The sequence below is a fragment of the Dromiciops gliroides genome, chromosome 6 (assembly GCF_019393635.1).
Source record: "Dromiciops gliroides isolate mDroGli1 chromosome 6, mDroGli1.pri, whole genome shotgun sequence".
NCBI lineage: Eukaryota > Metazoa > Chordata > Mammalia > Microbiotheria > Microbiotheriidae > Dromiciops > Dromiciops gliroides.
Window position 1 is genome coordinate 103,607,799 of NC_057866.1, and position 18,719 is coordinate 103,626,517.

The window sequence follows — 18,719 nt, forward strand, 5'->3', positions numbered from 1 at the left end:
ATGCCTACCCCAATTGGCCAGAGGACGCAGAAAAAAAACCCAAGATTTATTTTGTTATTATTTTGTTCAATTTGCTATAGTCATTTTAAAAGCAAATTTTAAATAATTTCAAATCCATGGCTTTGCACATTATTTTGTAGATCACTTATTTGAGTTTTTTGTTGAGTGTTACTGAACTTAGGGTTTGAAATTTGTCCAAAAAAGGGAAACAGGTTCACATAGTAACAGCTGCTTTCTGTCTCTTCTAATTCCTCATGATCTGAGATTAAAGATCTGGCTTTTTCTGTAGTTCAAATAGTTCAAGCTGCTCTAAGGAAAGATTAATGTAGAGCACCACTATGGTACTCAGTTTTCATGAAAATGTGGTGAGGTCTTTCTCAGCCCAAGAGAACACCATTCATTCTGTAACTTTTGATTGATAAAAGGCACATTGCCCAAAACATGTTGGGATATCCAAGGTATGTAGGCATCATTTTAAAAAGAAAAATTGTCATTTTAAAGTTACTACAATAGAGCTCACCTGATACAGGGAATTTGTTATGTGGGAATTCTTATATTAATCTTGATCTCAAATGGCTGTAACTAAGTACCTAAAGCCTAGTGGGCATTTAGAGGTTAAGGTCCTTGCTTAAGGTTACACTAATAATATCAATATTGGGATCTTAAAACCAAATATTCCTGTTTCTAAGCCTAGTACTGTGCCTTTGTTCATCTGAGAACCCTGATTAATATAACTGCAGGCAACAGGTCTAAGGGTTGTTCCTTTTGCAATGGACAGAATTGTAAGTATCAGAGCTCTAGTGCTCTATTTTGTATATCTATACCTGGTTTCTGAAATTTTATATAAAATAAATCATTTTAAGAACCTGGTGGGTGGGAAGATGAGCATAAAGTGATACAAAGGGAAGTTATCAGAATCAGAAGAGCAATGCATACACAATGACTAAATTAACATGAACAAAAATACTTAAAAGGCAGCTAGACACAGAATACTTGGAAAAACCAATCTGTGACCCAAAGATGATCAAACTTTCTTATTTCAGTAGATAATTTGAGGGTGTATGTATGGTGCTATGGGTATTAATGTTACATACACTTCCAGGTGCTGTGGTTTTGTTTAACTAATTTGCTTTGTTATAGGGAAGGTTTTATAACTGGGAGGATATATATTAGAAAATAATGGTTATAAAATTATCAATAAGGGGGCAGCTAGGTGGCGCAGTGGGATAAAGCACCAGCCCTGGATTCAGGAGTACCTGAGTTCAAATCTGGCCTCAGACACTTGACGCTTACTGGCTGTGTGACCCTGGGCAAGTCACTTAACCCCCATTGCCCTGCCCCCCCCACATTATCAATAAAAATTTTTAAATGCACAAATGAGAACTTTTTATTGAAAAGACCCCTATTGTGAAGTTCTTTGTCAATCAAATAATTCCCTATTATCTTAGAATAAATTTGGATGTTCATATAGTGGTATTACATGAAAAGAGGCAAGCCTGCACCAGACTTGGGCTAAGAGCTACTTCTTGTCTAATGAGCAAGTTTGAGAACAAAGCTCCTTTAGTCCCTGAGTTTAAATTTTAGACGGGAAAATTCATTGGTCATTTTCTATTCTCACTTCCTGAAGAGACTGGGGAACCAATACCTATTGTAAAGTAATTTCTATTCTTTTGAACAGGGCTCTTTTTCTTCGAACAGACCCTTTCCCCTTATTTTTCGCTAAAGTGTATTTTGGGGAAACAACATCAAGTGATTTGTTGACTTTTAAAAGCTGATACTTTTGCAACTTTCCCCCTTACTGAAAAGTGTGAATGGCAGGCCTGGAGAAGAGCGAAACAGCTGCCTAGTCTTCGGGTGTAGCTGCCTCCACCACCCCAAGACCCGATTCCTACTATGTACTACCTTTACAGTAACGGGGCTCTTTTTTGTGGTGTTCCAAAGAATATGAAGTAGAAAGACTTAAGCCAGAGTGGTCCACAATGAAAGCTTTTCGAGTCTCTCTAATATATACGAAAGCGGCTGCCTTCCTGAAACCAGGCGAGCGCCTGGCTCCCGCACGCCGCCCAGCCTGCTAAAGGCACAGTGACCCGCTATTTCACAGCGTCAGAGCACGGAAATCTGACAGCCAAAGCCAGAGAGGTCAGCCTAGAAGCTGTGCCAGCTCGGGCCAACCCGGCACAGCCCAGCCCCAAAGGTGGTCCGGCCAAGCCGGGCCTTAAGGGTTCTCATGTTTCAGGTGGAGGCGAGTCCCTGTCTCTCTTCTCCCGTCAGACCCTGGACAACGCTTTCCCAATCTCGATGTCAAAAAAAAAAAAAAAGGCAAACCTGAACCATTTCTGGTCACTCTGGTGCCCCGTGCCACGTCCGCAGAAACCTAGCGTCGTTTGGACGGGTCCGGACAGCCCCCAGGGCCACCTCTCACTGCCGGTCCAGAGCTCAGGAAGAGCCAACCCAACTTCCCAGAGTTTCATAGGGGCTCAGGCCCTTTCGCGGCCCCGAGTGGAAACCCTGGGCTCCCTAATGAGGTTGTCCCAGCCCCTGGCCAGGCGGCGGGGCCACGCGAGATCTGTGTGTGGACGGTGGGCAATGGGGATAGCCGGGCGCGGGGCACCAGCTCTGAGGAGCGGAGGGCTGGGGGAAACAGCTCCGGGCCATGCGCCTAGCGCCCAGTATGGTCTCCGGGTGTGGCCGCCCCCTCCCATTCAGAAGGAGACTTCAGGCCTTAGTAGATCCCTTGTTCTGGTCCTCCCCCATCCTCCTCCCTCCCTCCTCCCGCTACCCCGTCCAGCAGCGCCCACCTGAGTCGGTGAGCCGGGGTCTGGCGCGGTCCCGCAGGTAATGGATAAAATCGTGGCAGCTGTCGTGCTCTACCGCCCCGCTGGAGCACAGCTCGGCCAGCAGCTGCAGTGCCTTCTGACAGATCTCGTCCCTGGCCCCGGGCATCGCCCCCCAGCATCCTCGGGACAGGTCGCCGGAGAGCCCTCCGCCCGCTTAGACACGCCTTTGCCTGTGCGGCCGCCGCTGCTTCCCCGGCCGCCTGCAGCCACCGGCCGCCCCCAGCTGACTAGGGCAGGGGCGCGCAGCCACACTGGGGACCCGACCGTCTGTCCGCGAGGCTTCACTCCCGCTCTCTTGGGTCCAGAGGGTGGCTGCTGGATGGTAGGACGACCAGAGCTTGGTCTCGGGCGTTGGGTCCCACCGGTTGCATGCAGTTCTCCCTCTCCGTACCGAGGAGAGGCGCAGCCGGAGCCTGCGGGCGGACCGGCGGCTGGTGAGCGCTCTCTCGCTCTTTCTCTCCTCTCGCTGGCTCTGCCTCAGCGCAGCTAGGGCGCAGCTCTCCCTGGCGGCCGGAGCCCTCAGTGCCGGCGGCTGAAGAGCAAGGGGCGGGGCTCAGCGAGGTGGGGAGATCTTGCCCGAGGGTCTGGAGGGATCAGACCTGCCCCTCCCTTCGCCCCATCTCAGGGTTCAGGACCTGGCCCCCTCCACCTCAGCATGTTTCCCAGGGCAGAGACTTAGACCGCTGCTCACGAGATTCTCCAGGTTCTGAGGGCTCGCTCCAAACGCAGCCCCCTTGCCTGCTTCCACCCGGGCCCGGACTCAGATTCCCTCCCCAGTTCCCACAGTGTGGCCTTTACACGGATGAATGACCTAAAGAAGACAGATGGAACAGGATGGAGCAAGGAATACCGGATTCAGTGCCTGGAAAATTGTCAGTTTGTAGAGGACTACCCAGGCTTCCAAAAGTGAGCTCTAACCTAGAGTATAGGGACCCTGTTCAAGGAACCCTGTCAGATGGCTGAGATTAGCTTCCTGCAGTCTTTCCCAGAAATGCTTCCCTCTTCTCCTTTCTCTCCTTTCCCCATTTCAAGGCATTATGCCTGGAAGCAGCCACCCTCAAGTCTAATATAAAAGAAATTGTCATCTGTGGAATTGTAACGTTTTTAGGAGGCCATGTTGTAATAACCGAAACTTTAGGTGACTAATGAGAAATATGAAACAGGAGTTAGAATGTGAAAATTCGTCAGAATGCCACTAGTGCTGTCCAAGGAAAGAGAACCTTAGTTCTAGAGCTGGGAGGAAGAGGTCATCTTGTCCAATCTCTTCATTTTACAGACGAGTAAACGGAGGCCTAGAGAGGTTAAATGGCTCACCCACAGTTACACAAGTATTGAGTGGCAGAGTCTGAATTCCAACTTTGGTTCCAGGACTTCAAGTTTAGTGAGGAAGTCCAGTAATCTCTTCACTTCCCTACACTGCCTAATGGCAGAGAAGTCATCTCCTTAAAACAAACAAAAAAGGGTAATCAAGCTGGGTTGAACATCATTCATAAATATTTATTGAGTACATACCATGGGCAAGTTTTGGTAGTTAGTAGTAGGGATAGAAATGTGTCTAAGATTCTCTTAAGGAATTTACAGTCTGAGAAGGATAACACATGAATTGTTGAAAATTTTAACACTTTAAGACATTGTTTATAGGATCAGAGCTCCAGAGCTGGAATGGACCTCTTAGGCCAACTCAGTCTTATCCCTTCATTTTTTTAATTCAGGAAAGTTAAGTGATTTGCACAAGGACAATAGAGTTGAGTTCTGAGAGGTAGGATTTGAACCTGGGTCCTCTCAACCAAAGCCAGTCTTATTTTCCCTGAACTGCACTTATTCATGATGTTCAGTCATTTTTCAGTCATATCTGACTCTTTGTGACCCCATTTGGGGTTTTCTTGGCAAAAATACTGGAATGGTTTGTGATGTCCTTCTTCAGGTCATTTTACAGATGAGGAAACTGAGGCAAATAAGGTTAAGTGGCTTGCCCAGGGTCACACAGATATCAAGTGTTTGAGGCCAGATTTGAAAGAAAGATAAGTCTTCCTGACTCTAGGCCTTGTGCTCCATCTACTGCACCACCCAGCTGCCCCCAAACCATACTACCTCTTTTTTAGTAATTCATAGCCAGACAGCTATTTACCCCAGAGGAAGGAGAGGAGACTAGTAGACAGAAAAAGCTTGAACAACCGATGAATCCAGGAGTGGATGTCAGCTGCTGACATCAAAGGAGCTCTAAAAATCCCTTTGTGCAGCCATATCTAATTTACTTATGACCATTGTATTTAAAAAGCACTCGAACTCTGCTCTCTTAGATTAGTGCTTTGAAAAAGGCTCGAGGTCAGTTTATTTTCCCTACTGAGTATACCACAGTGCTGTTCCTCACCACTGTGACCATTCTAATGTAGGTCTAGGCTTGGCTAGTTTTCTTGGAGCCACCACACACATAGTGCTTTGCCTTTGAGATCAGAGTAAATGGCTTAAAAATGGGAAGAGGATGAAGCAGATTGGTACATGCATTTTTTTGGTACCTTTTTTTTTTTGTACAGCTAGGTCTTGATTGGTGAATAATGAATAATGAGTCCAATGAAGTGGTAGTCTTATTCAAATTTGTGCTGCATATTTTCACTGGACTTGAGCGAATTTTAACTTTGAATAGTGTAGATTTAAATTCATATGACTATTTCATGGGATTCCTTGGTTGCACTAATCAGGACTTGTCTGCATATGCTATAACACCCAAATGGAGAGTATATATCTATATCTATATCTATATCTATATCTATATCGATATCGATATCTATATCGATATCTATATCGATATAGGGATATAGATAGGGATATAGATAGGGATATAGATAGGGATATAGATATAGATATAGATATCGATATCTATATCTATATCTATATCTATATCTATATCTATATCTATATCTATATCTATATCTATATCATCATCTATTTTTTTTGCAGGGCAGTGAGGGTCAAGTGACTTGCCCAGGATCACACAGCTAGTAAATGTCAAGTGTCTGAGGCTGGATTTGAACTCAGGTCCTCCTGAACCCAGGGCTGGTACTTCAGCCACTGTACCACCTACCTGTCCTGATAGTTTATATTTTATTCTAGAAACAATAGGAGACCCTGGAATTCCTTGATCAGGGAAATGACATGGTCCATCCTATAATTTACGCATATAATAGGAGAATATGTGTGGAGAATGGATTAGAGAGGGGAAAGAGAAAACAAGGAAGCCAATAAGGAGGCTGTTGCAGTAGTCTAGGCAAGTGGTCATGTGAGGAAACAGAAGTAAACAGATGTGAAAGATGATGTGGGGGTAGAATGGAGGAAATGGGACAACCGACTGTATGTGGAATGAGGGAGAGAGAGGAGTCAAGCACAATTCCTACATTGCAGACCCAGGTCAGTAGAAAAATGGTGGTGCCCTTGATAGGAAATAAGGAAGTGAACATCAGGAAGTGGGTTAGGAGAAAAGGTAATGAATTCTTTTTAGGCAATCTTGTGCCTGAGCAGTGTACCCATATCTCTTCAAAGGTGACAGAAATTATGTTGGCCAATGGTTTCATTTAATTATTATCCCGGACCCCCTGTAGTAATATTAAGTTTTAGAGAATGTTTCAATTTTTGTTTTTATTATATGTTTCATGTGTAACAACTGGACAATAATTGTAAAATCTCTAAAAGATTCTGAATTTCCTTAGAGAACTCACACATTGTTTGATTTGATTATTGGCAAAGCTATTTAAAGTTGTGTTAAGCTCAATTTTGTAGGAAACTTTCCCAGCTGATTAACAGTACCTGAAACACCTGAGGGACTTTACAATCACACTGGAAACTCCATAGTTGACACTTGTTAGTCTTGATCATCAGCATCCACACCTGAAAGACTTTCATTACACAACTACATCCAGAGGACATCCCAAAGACTTAAATGGACATTTTCCTGTTTTACTTTTCCCCATTGGATACACTGTTTACAATGCCCAAAGACTGGTGCTATAAGCTTCTAATTTAAGGTGACCACACATTAGATTTTAGTCATCACAGTTAGATTTTAAACATCACACCTCCAAAAAGTTTCTATGCCTTCCACCATGCCCATTGAAAAGGAAAGCAAACTTTAGAGTCTTCAAGGGGTTTCTTCAATCGAACAACTGTTCAGAGGTTTTCCAGGGTGCAGTCATATTAGGGAGGGCAGCACGTCTTAGGGCACTGGAGGCAACAGGTCCAGCCATCCATAGAATCCACTAACAGATAATTATTCTGGACTCTGCAACCTCAGTATTCACCCTTCAACTCTCCCTTTCCTTTCCCCCCATATCCTCTCAGAAGTTATAGCACCAGCTTTATGGCTATAAAACAACAGCTACTAAAGAAGGGTAAGTTTATTTTACTTGGCTTTATCTCCACTTTGTAATGCCCCAATATGCATTCACTTACTTATTTCCACCTACTTATTGTACCTTAATTATATCTGAGCCTGGCAAAGAATCTGATGAATCTGTTTACAATAAGGTGTAAATTGCTTATGACAAAATATAACCATTTCTAAAGGGCATGTGCATTTTTACAATATTTAAAGACAAGAGAACACATGCCTAATGGTAAATTCCAACCATCATTCAAATGGTAGAGAGCTATTTGTGGGTAGGGGAATTTCTGTATATGGGGTTACACTAGGTAAGCACAAGTCTAATTATGAGCCTTTGGTTTGAAAAACCATGCTTCTAGAACTTAAATATTCAAATAGATCTGTGATCTCATTAATTGGATCAATGTCATTTCATCACTTGGCTCTCTCCAACACTGCAGGTCACTGCCCATCCAACTCTTCCCATCTTTTGTAATTCTTGTTCATGTCTTCCCAAAAGTTTGATGCCGGGAATCTACCTAACATACTGGTGGCCTTCCTCGTCTTTTCCCAACATTGAGAGAGAGAGAGAGAGGGAAAGAGAGAGAGAGAGAGAGAGAGAGAGAGAGAGAGAGCCAGTGTACTACTCTTGCTGTCTACTGTCATTGCTCGCTTTTGTCACTTAACCAGCCTACCATCTATTTCTATCACATAATTCCTTCATGACACCATTTACTCTTCTTCATTGGAGTCCCTTGATGGTGATCTATTGCAGCCTGCTCATATTTATTGGCCATCTCTATATTGTCCTCTGTATGATACTCAGATTTAGTTTTTTCAGAGGTGGTATTGCCATATAACAATACCAATAAGATGTTGGCATTGAAAAGATGGGCCTTAACATTCAAGAGAAGCCTTGGTCTCAGCAAAAGAGCACTTCAATTTTCCAAAAGGAATCCAGACCATTCTTCTCCAGTTCAACTTTGGGTCCAAATCTTTGTTTGGTCTTTCTAGGCCATCAGTCCTAGGTTACTTTTTTTTGGTGAGGCAATTGGGGTTAAGTGACTTGCCCAAGGTCACACAGATAGTAAGTGTTAAGTGTCTGAGGCTGGATTTGAACTCAGGTCCTCCTGAATCCAGGGCTGGTGTTCCTAGGTTACTTTTTGAGCAACCATTACATGGTATCTGAATGAATGTTGAGATCTGGGAAACTGACTTTCTTTATCCACCCCATCTTTCTGGTGTGGATGAATAGGTCAAATTCCTTTGGGTGATTGTATCTCTTTTCCAGGAGCTTCTGCAATATTTTGGATCTTGATTCAATCAGCACAAAGTCATCATCAAGCAGGGACTTCTATAGGACTTTACTACCCATGGGGAATTTTTCTTCAATGGAATCTTGAATGTTGAGTTCTCCCAGATATGAAGAGTCATTGCTTTGCATCTACTTCCTGAAAACCTACATCAGATTGAATATACACATTCATTAGTTATGTGCTATATACAGCTCACTGTGGTGGATGCTAGCGAAGATACAAAGATGCAAAGCCTTCATTAAACATTTCTCTATCCCAATTATAGTAATCTTTTCCAACTTTCCGTTATCTCTCTTTACTACTCTTGGTCACACTTTTCTGGCCTTTTAGCTGTTTCCTAGGTTTTGTTCGTTAATTAGAGATCTAATTCAGAATATTAAGATTTCCTATTATAAGGAATGATCCTCAAACAACTTCCTGATACTGTATACAATTATAAGGTGGGGATAGTACACTAGGATCAAAGTCAGTGAAGGCTGAGTTGGGTAAGAATAAGCTAATAAAGAAACAGCTACTAGATAGCATGGTACCTCTAAGTTATGCCGTATTTATATGACACCTTCAGAAAAGCAGATTTCTTCTCAATATAAGAAAAAATACCTTCCTAACAATTAAAGTTGCCTCAAAGCAGAATGGACTACCTCGGGGGGCTAGTCTTCTCTCACTAGAGAACTTCAAAGAAAGACTTGGATGAGCATTCACTAAATCTGTTGTAGAAGGGATCTCTGTTTCAGTATAGGTTTCACTAGGTGGCCATCTGGGCCCCTTCCTACTCAGATATACAGGGATTTTGAGTTCCATTCACTGGCCATGAGCCAAACCCAGAGCTTTGGGTATCTGAGGAGTGCCTTCTACAAGGGACACAAGACATTTTTCATATTCTTCAAATAAATCCCTAGAAAGCCCAAGAAATGCAATAGAAAGCCACAGTGCTCACAGAATGAAATTGAAAGGCTGAGAGAGAAAATATTTCAGAGTGAGATCTGTATCTGGCTTCCATGATCAAAACAAGGACCTTCCCCAGAGTGATTTCACAACAGAAATTCTGCAGCCTGCTCATGTTACAATGCTCTCCTTCTGTTCTTTGCTTATTTTCATTTTTATTATGTTTCCTCACTCTGGTCAATAGGTTAGTCAGATGCATCCCAAAGTCTGAACCTGCATAAACCCAGAGTCAACGTGACCCTGAAAAAGGCAAACATAGCATAATTTTAAAAACGTCTCTAGTCTTGATCTCATAGTCTTTTAAAAATATGTCCCTCTAACACCTACTCCCCTTTGCTCTGTCAGGATGTTGTCTAGCTGATGAACTGGACTTCACTTCTGAGTACTTTGGTACTTAGTAGCATTAAGACAATCAAGCTATTAATTGATGAACATTTATTGAATGTCTACTGCATAAAAAAGATTTTAATGTAACATCTCTGTTAGATATTGCATTGGTAATAGTAAATTTATTCTTTCATGGTTCACGTTTCATTGACTTTTGACTTTCCTGTATGACACAGGGAAGCAAATGCTATTGTTTGTCCTTCATACTCAAAGAGAACCAGTGATATCATGATGTTAGGATCAAGATACAGATGGTCCATTTGAACATTTGGGACCAGACTAGACTTGTGCATCTCACATTTCCTTTGTATTACTTTAATTCTACTTTTCTTGTAGAGCACAGCACCTTTGATGTGGGCATGCCATGCTAGGCAGTCTTATTCCAGCATCTTCCCTATGTCACAACTGACATCAAAGTTCTTCAGGAAGACCTTGAGAGGGTCCTTTTCTTCTGACCTCAGTGTGAGCACTTGTTTTGTTTGAGTTCTCCATTCGGCATTTGGACTACGTGGCCAGTCCATCAGAGTTCTCTCTATAATAGAATTTGAATGTTTGCAGTTCAGCTTGAGAGAGAACCACAGTATCTAGTACCTTATCCTGTCAGGTGATCTTCAGAGTCTTCCTAAGATAATTCCAATGTAAGTGATTCAATTCTCTGGCATGGCACTGGTAGACTGCCTAGGGTTTACAGGCAATACAGCAATGAACTTAGCACAATGACTCTGTAGATCTTCAGATCTTTTCTCCCACACTTTCTTTCAGAGCTAGCTCTGGAAATGCATGTGTCAACCTCACCATTTATGTGGACATCTCTGGAAAGTACACTGTCAAGATAAGTCAACTTATCCACAGCATCCAAAATTTCTGTTTTTTGCAACCAATGCTTCCACATATGGATGGTACAGTGCTGACTGATGGAGAACCTATGTTTTCTTGGTGTTGATTGTCAGGCCAAAATGAGAACAAATAGCAGACAATCTATCCATACTATGTTGTATCTTAGCCTCAGAAGCTACACTGAATGCACAGTCATCTTTGAACAAAAAGTTATATACCAACTCTTGCTCTATTTTGGTCTTGGATTATAGCCTTTTCAAACCATTGACCATATACCTTAGTTTGAAGTCAATCCCTCTCTAGCTGAACTTCTGGCTGAAGAAATATTGAATACTCCCCTCATGGGGGCAATATGCTAGCATGGATTCCATCCCAGTAGAGATATACAAGTCAGGGGTTCCACTGCTAATACAGAAACTGATTGAAATCTCCCAGGTTATATGGCAAGAAGAGGTTATCTTTCAGGAGATCAAGGATGCATCCATTATCCATCTCTACAAAGGAAAAGGAAGCAGGTTACATGTGAAAATCATGGGGATAGGGTGGGGTCTCTCTCTTAGTCATTGCTGGCATGATTCTTGCCAGAGTCCTTCTTAGTGGGCTGATCCTTTGCCTGGAAGATGGTCATTCGCCTGAGAGCCAGTATGGCTTCAGAAAGGTCCAAGGAATTATTGACATGGTGTTTTCTGCCCAACGACTTCAGGAGACATGCCAGGAGCAGAACAGAGATCTCTATATAATATTCATCAACCTGACCAAGGACTTTGATACTGTCAGTGGTGAGGGCTTGTGGAAAATCATGGTGAAATTTGGTTGCCTAGAGAAATTTATCAGTATTGCATGCCAATTTTCTGATGGCATGCTCATATGGGTTCTGGATAAAGGACAGTGCTCTCACACTTAGCCAGTGACCAACAGAGTGAGTCAGGGCTATGTGTTTGCTCCTAGACTTTTTAGTATGGTGTTCTTCACTATTTTGTTAGTTGCCTTCAACAAAGATGAAAATGGCATCAAGGTGAGCTGCCACTCTGACAATTTGAAATTAGGGGAGTAAATTTGAAAAGGGGAAGTAAATGAAAAGATAAGCAATGCTTATGCCTCCTTAAGACCACAGAGAACTCTTCTGGTACCCCTAGACAACTTATTCTGTACTTTCTTATTTTGTTCACTTTCTACATTGTGGTTAAGCAAAGGGCTTTAAATAGATGATCTCAAAGGTTTCTTCCAAATCTAAAATTCTAGGTATTTACAATTTTTCTTTGAGGAACTTCTTATTCTTTCCCTTCTTCGTCATGTTTGCAACTTTGTTTTTCTCCTCCTTTGCATCTCCATTCATTTTCTTCTACCCATTAGTTTGTTACCTTCTCTTTGGGAAATTTTCCTCCCTCACTTTCACTGTTTTTCCAAGTAGGTAAGCAGAACTGGGGAGGTTTGCAAAGGAGTATTACATCTTCTATTGCATTATTAGCTCCATGAGGGAGGGCAAGGAGTGTGCCTTATGTATCTTTTCAGCACAGTGAGCTGTATATAGCACTTAGTTAATGAATATGTATTCCAATTGAAGGTGAAGGTGAAGAGGAATAGTTGACCTTGGAATCCAAGCAAAAGAAGTAGAGTCTAGGGCAGTCTGCAAAGGAGGAGCCAAGTAGCTGCTCAACTTGGGCCAACTTCTCTGCTTAGAGCCAGTCCAGGGAGCTCTATCATTTACTCCTTTAAAAACTTATGTGATCGCTAAAACCCTGACTGAGACCCAGAACCTCATGGATCTACCTGATCTCTGAGTTTGGCTCTTGATCTGGCTTATATTCCAAAATTGGTCACTCCCTAACCCTAATTACTTGTGTCCCCCTTTTTGGGCTGCTTCTACAATACATGGGTTTTTTCAGAGCCCATTTCCATTCTAGCCACTCCTCTCCCTTGTTTTCCCTAATTATAGCTGAGGACTGAATTTTCTAGGTTTAATTAAAAGTCACAAGCAAATTTACAAATATTAATGGGGGCAAGGAGGAGTTTCCTGAGTCAACAGAAGTCTATAGCTCTATCCGGGACCATGCAGAATGACAGTAACAGCCAGGGCTGGGTATGCATAATTTCAGACTGAAAGCCGCAGGGTCCTAGGAAACAGCTTGAGTTTAGGCAGAATCCTACCTTTGAACCCTTTATACCTTGATTTCCTAATCTTTGGCAAATTCTCTGCTTTGAATTCTTTAAATGGCAACTGACTCACCCACCAGACTTAATCCCTTGGAATTAATCAATCAATGTCCAGCAGTTGCTTGTATCCCTGACCCCAACCTTTAGATTACATATGCTTTCCCCTGCTGGAGGTTTGACTGCCCTGCTCTTTTGAGTATTTAATCTTCTATCTGTAGCCAAGGCCTTCACCAGTTGTTGGCACTTGCCAGTTTTGTTTCTGGAATTACACAACACCAGGCATGAAAGCAGAGTACAAATGGTTTGTAAAGATCTCTGTATTTGTAGATAGAGATGGTATATAGATAAATAATAGCAAGGGCCACCCTATGCGTTGGTGAGTGAGCAGATTATAGGTCTGGTTAAGTTCTGTACAGGTGAACAAGAGCAAGAAATTCAGCACAGATACATTACAGAATAAGGCTGGGCCCTCTGATCTTAATGAAAGTGACTGAGAGCTAGGCAATCTGCAAAAACTTGTAGGGGTAAGACAGATAAAGAGGAAAACAATTGTGAAATTTCAGCAGTAAGAAAGTCTTTGAAAAGTAAGGCTATTTTTACTAAATCTTAGGGCTTTAAAAAATTCTTGTTAGGCAGAAGCCAACTATCAATTGGCTTTTACCTCAGACTAGCAATTCAGACTTTTGGGATATCAAGGTAGCAGGAAGCACAGAGAGACTGACAATGATCTGTTGCAAAATTTACATTCTTGGAGATGAGTCTTGTCTGGAAAAACTGAGAATTGTATATATGTTACATATCCTTTCTGTGTTAGGGCAAAGGGTAAATGTGTAATGTACAAATTGTTTAAAATGTCCAAGGATTTATGAGTCCCTCATTTCATACCCAAATCCATCCTGAACTAAGAAGGTTCTGGAATTAGTTTGTTGTTGTTGTTTGTCCTTCATTCTTGAAGAGGATCATGACACTGGGAGGTGATCTCATGACTTGCAGTGAATTGGATTGAAGTGAGGGAGGGCAGTGCACAGTCACCAACCACACTCTCTCCTCCAGAGCCATCTAGGTCCAGTGGCAAGATATACATTAGGGGGCAGAGCCAAGATGGTGGAGGAAAGACATTAAACATACAGAGCTCCTGACACAATTACCCTCAAAACAGCAATAAAACAAACCCCGAAGTGGCAAAACTCACAAAAAGATGCTGAGATTATTTTCCAGATTAAAGGGGGCCATACTGGGGTGTGAGCAGAATCCACTCCCCCACCCCCATCATGCCAACATAGACCCCAAACATGCTGTGCAAGGGGAATGTACCCCCAGCCTCTGAATCAGCTGCAGCACAAGCATCTTCTGGAACTAAGCTTACCATCAGGAGAGAGGGCTGAATGGCTGGCCCTGGTGTGTGTGTGTGTGTGTGTGTGTGTGTGTGTGTGTGTGTGTGTGTGTGTGTGTGTGTGTGTGTGTGTGTGTGTGTAAAAAACACAAGGGTGTCTGAGGGACCTGAGGAGGAGTTTGGATATCCCACCCCAGCATGGAACCAGGAAGAGGGTGGCAGCTAGGTGGCACAGTGGATAGAGCACCGGCCCTGGAGTCAGGAGTACCTGAGTTCAAATCCGGCCTCAGACACTTAATACTTACTAGCTGTGTGACCCTGGGTAAGTCACTTAACCCCAATTGCCTCACTAAAAAAAAAAAAAAGAACCAGGAAGAGAAACCTTGAGTGGTGGGAGGCCCAGGTTGGGGAGAGGCACAGGTTCATCAAAGCTAAAAACCACCATAGCACTCTGCTGACTGGTTAACTAGCAAGTTGGCTTGAAGTTACCTTCAGACCAGAGAACAGGCCAGGTGAGAGAAAAACCTGCTCTCCCTCAAACTGAAACACCTGGGACCCTCTAAAGCTTGACATAGTGTAGCTTACAAGTAGGGCCCCACTGTAAGAGGGAGCTAAAAGTCAAATAAAAAACAGCAAGAGGAGCAAGCAAAGAAAGTTGAGAATAATAGAAAGTTTCTTTAGCAACAAGGAAGATCAAGGTGCACTCTTAGAAGAGGATAACAACCTCAGGGCCACTACATCCAAAGCTTCCAAGAAAAATATAAATTGGGCTCAGGCCATGGAAGCATGTAAAAAGGACTTTGAAGAGAAAGTAGGAGAGATAGAAGGAAGATTTAGAGAGGTTGAGGAAAGAATGGAAAAAGAAATGATAGTAATGCAGGAGAGCTATGAGAAAAAAGTCAACGGCTTGAAAAGTCAAATGGAAAAGGAGATAAAAAGGTTGTCCGATGAAAATTATTGCATAAGAACTAGGATTGAACAAATGGAAGCCAATGGCTTTATGAGAAACTGAGATACAGTAAAGCAAATCCAAATGAATAAAATAATAGAGCGCAAGATGAAATATCTCCTTGGAAAAACAACTGACCTAGAAAATAGATCCAGGAGAAATAATTTGAAAATCATTGGACTACCTGAAAACCATGACCAAAATAAGAACTTAGACAGCATCTTCCAAGAGATTGTCAGGGAAAATTGCCCTGATATTCTAGAAGTAGAAGGCAAAATAGAAATTGAAAGAATCTACCAATCACCTACTGAAAGAGATCCCAAAAGGAAAACCTCCAGGAATATTATAGCCAAATTCCAGATTTCCTAGGTCAAGGAGAAAATATTGCAAGCAGATAGACAAAAGGAATTCAAATACTGTGGGGCCCCAATAAGGATAAAACAAGATCTAGCAACATGTACATTAAAGTACCAGAAGGCATGAAATATGATATTCCAGAGGGCAAAGGAACTGGGACTACAGCCAAGAATCACATACTCAGCAAAACTGAGTATAATCTTTCAGAGGAAAAATGAGACTTCAATGAAAAAGAGGACTTTCAGGCATTTGTGAGGAAAAGACCTGAACTGAATAGAAAATTTGACTTTCAAATACAAGACCCTGGAGAAGCATAAAAAGGTAAAGAGGAAAAATACTTCATGAGGGATATTAAAAGATCAAACTGTTTACATTCCTGCATGGGAAGATAATACTTTGAACTCATTAGAACTTTATCAGTAAGGAATTCAGAGAAGACACAGGTGTGAACTGAATATGAAGGGATGATATCTGCAAAGCATTTATGTTTTGTTCTTTGTGGGGCAAACAGGGTGGGGTGTCTTATGTCTGGAGCCAGATTTGGGCTTGGGTCCTCCTGGGTGCAGGGATGGTGCCTTGTCCACTGTGCCACCTAACTAACCGATGATCACATCTTTAAAATAGGGTTGAGGAGTAGGAGGGGTAGACTGCGGGAAGGGGAAGGGGAGAAATGGTCTGGGGAGTGGTAGTTCACATGAAGGAAATAAGAAAAAAGCTTATGGAGGGGAGGGGAAGAGGGGGAAGGAGTGGGGGAGTGAGTGAACCTTACTATCATCAGAATTGGCTCAAAGAGGGAATAACATACATACTTAAGTGGGTACGGTAATATATTATTGCCCTGAGAGAAAGTGGGAGGGGAAGGAGATAAGGAGGGGAGAGGGGAGAAGAAGGGAAGGAGGGAAGGGCAGATTGAAGGAGGGAGCAGTAAAAAGCAAAACACTTTCGAGGAAGGTGATGATGTTCTGCATAACTGCACAAGTATGACATATTGAATTGTTTGATTTCATAGGGAGGGTTGAGGAGGGAGGGAAGAAGAAAAATTTAGAACACAGAATTAGCTCAAAGACCTTAATGTCATCAGAGTGGGCTCAAGGAGGTAATAACATTCACATCCAATTGGGAGGAGTAATCTATTTAACCCTACAGGGAAGTAGGAGTGGAAGAGGATAAGGAGGGAAGGGTGAATAAAGGGAGTGCAGAGCAGGGGAGGGGACAGACAGAAGTAAAACACTTTTGAGGAGGAATAGGGTAAAAGAAGATAGAAAATAGAGAAAATATCATGGGAAGGGTATAGCATGGAGGGAAATAGTTATGATAATTGATTATAATGGCAAAATGCATGGTACCTTCTTTGCTGGGATATTATGAAGAAAATTCTTTGTCAAGTTTAAGGTACCATACACAGCTTATGATGAACAGGATACTATAAAAAAATCTGGAAAGACCTACATGAACTGAAGCAGATTGAAATGTACTGTATACAAAATAACAACAATAATGTAAGATGATCTGCTGGGAAGCATGTGGGTATTTTCAGCAAGGCAATGATCCAATATAACTCTGAAGGACTTATGAAAATTGCAACCCATCTACAGAGAAAGAACTGATGGTATCTGAAAACAGATGGAAACACATTAAAATTTTTTTTCTTTGGCAATTTCTTAATTGGAAGTTTTGTTATTAACTGTTTTCTCTCACAACCTAGCTAATATGGGAATGTTTTCCATGACTACTCAGGTATAACTTATTTTGAATTGCTTGAGTTTTTGTGGTTGGGGAGTGGGAAGGGAGGGAGGAAGAGAAGTTGGAACACAAAGTTTTAAAAAATTGATGGCAAAATTTGTTTTTACAGGTATTTTGGAAAATAAAATGTTTTTAAGAACAACAACAACTAAAAGATATACATTAGCACAACTGGAGATGGCTCTGGATATTTGAGGCAACTGATGTTATGTGATGGTAGGTGGTGAAGAATCACCACAACCATTTTCAAATATGAAAAGTGAAGGTCAGTGAAGAAATTTCTCAAAGCTGTGGAAATTTATTTTGATTTGGGGACCCTACCTTTAGGCTGAGATTAGAAAGCCTTAGGCCCTCAGGGTCTCTCCCCCTCCTCCTCAGCTTCAGCTGAGCCAAAAAGCCCCGTGGGCTGTACAAGACGCCAGGTCAGACAGCTGGGGGGAAAAAGCCCCAGCTCCCTCTGACCTGAGTGGAGGGATCTGAGAGATGCCGGGCTTGTCTAGGCTGGGCTCTGCTGAGGCACGTGATGCTGAGGCATCCCCTGCCCCCCCCCCCAGCCCCAGCCCCAGCTGCAGCCCTGACTGGCAGATTAGCTTGGTCTGTGGGGGCGCAGGAAGCCCCGAGATTTGAGTAGAGAGAAGAACAGGTATATATAGACCTGGGAGTGAGACAGCAAGGGAGTTTGGTTGGACAAGGATGGACCAGAGAGGCTGAGAAGAGGTTCGGACAAGGAGACAGGGGGCTGAGAAGAGGTCAAGAGGGCGGCTGATGAGATTAGAAAGGAGAGACGGGGAGACGAGATGAACAGCAACGCAGGACTAGGAGCAAAGGCAGCAGAAGACAGACTGAACAGGAGGCAGCGGAGAGCACAGAAGCAGTCAGCACAGGGTACAGGTTGGAGAAAGTGAAGATTAAGAGGAGTTAGAAGAAAATAGCTGAGCAGGGAAAGTATAATGTGCCCTGAGGCAAGAGGGGCTAAGGCCCTTATTGTATTTAAAAAAGTTCGAAGTGCAGGTGGGAAAGAGATGCAGTGGAAAGAGACTCACCGCAATGCAGTCAGGTTGTACATTTTATTTCCCTGTATTCTTAATTTTAAATAGCATCTCATAAATAAACTCTGCTTTGATTATTTAGTTAAGAGGCTTCTTAATATTTTGCTTATCAATTTGGGAGTGGAGCAGTGTGGTGGAACTTTATAAACAACCTATGCTAAGTTAATAGCAGTCAGATAGCCAGTTAGTCAAGAGTCCCCAGATTAGCCTTCCATAGATCAGTCCCCCCAAAATTAGCCCTAGTTATCAAAAATATTTTTATATTTGAATGGCAACCACAGCAGGACTTACGGTCCACTTATAATTTCCCCAAACTTATAATTTTTCATACATAGTTATAATTTTTCATAAGTACAATTATATAAAAATTTTCAGACTAATTTTTCTAGATAATAACTAATTTTTTGTACAAAGCCACATGACTACTGTTATAGCTAGGATACTCAAGACCAATATTC

General features: G+C 42.4%; 1 protein-coding gene across 1 annotated transcript in view; it reads right to left on the reverse strand.

Moving 5' to 3' along the window:
• Positions 1 to 3,577, reverse strand: part of SYT9 (synaptotagmin 9) — a 225,809-nt gene extending 222,232 nt beyond the window's left edge. The window contains 1 exon segment of the mRNA XM_043969631.1: positions 2,799 to 3,577. Within this exon segment, the coding sequence (XP_043825566.1) occupies positions 2,799 to 2,943 (145 nt within the window). The 5' untranslated portion in view covers positions 2,944 to 3,577.
• Positions 3,578 to 18,719: the final 15,142 nt, after the last annotated feature.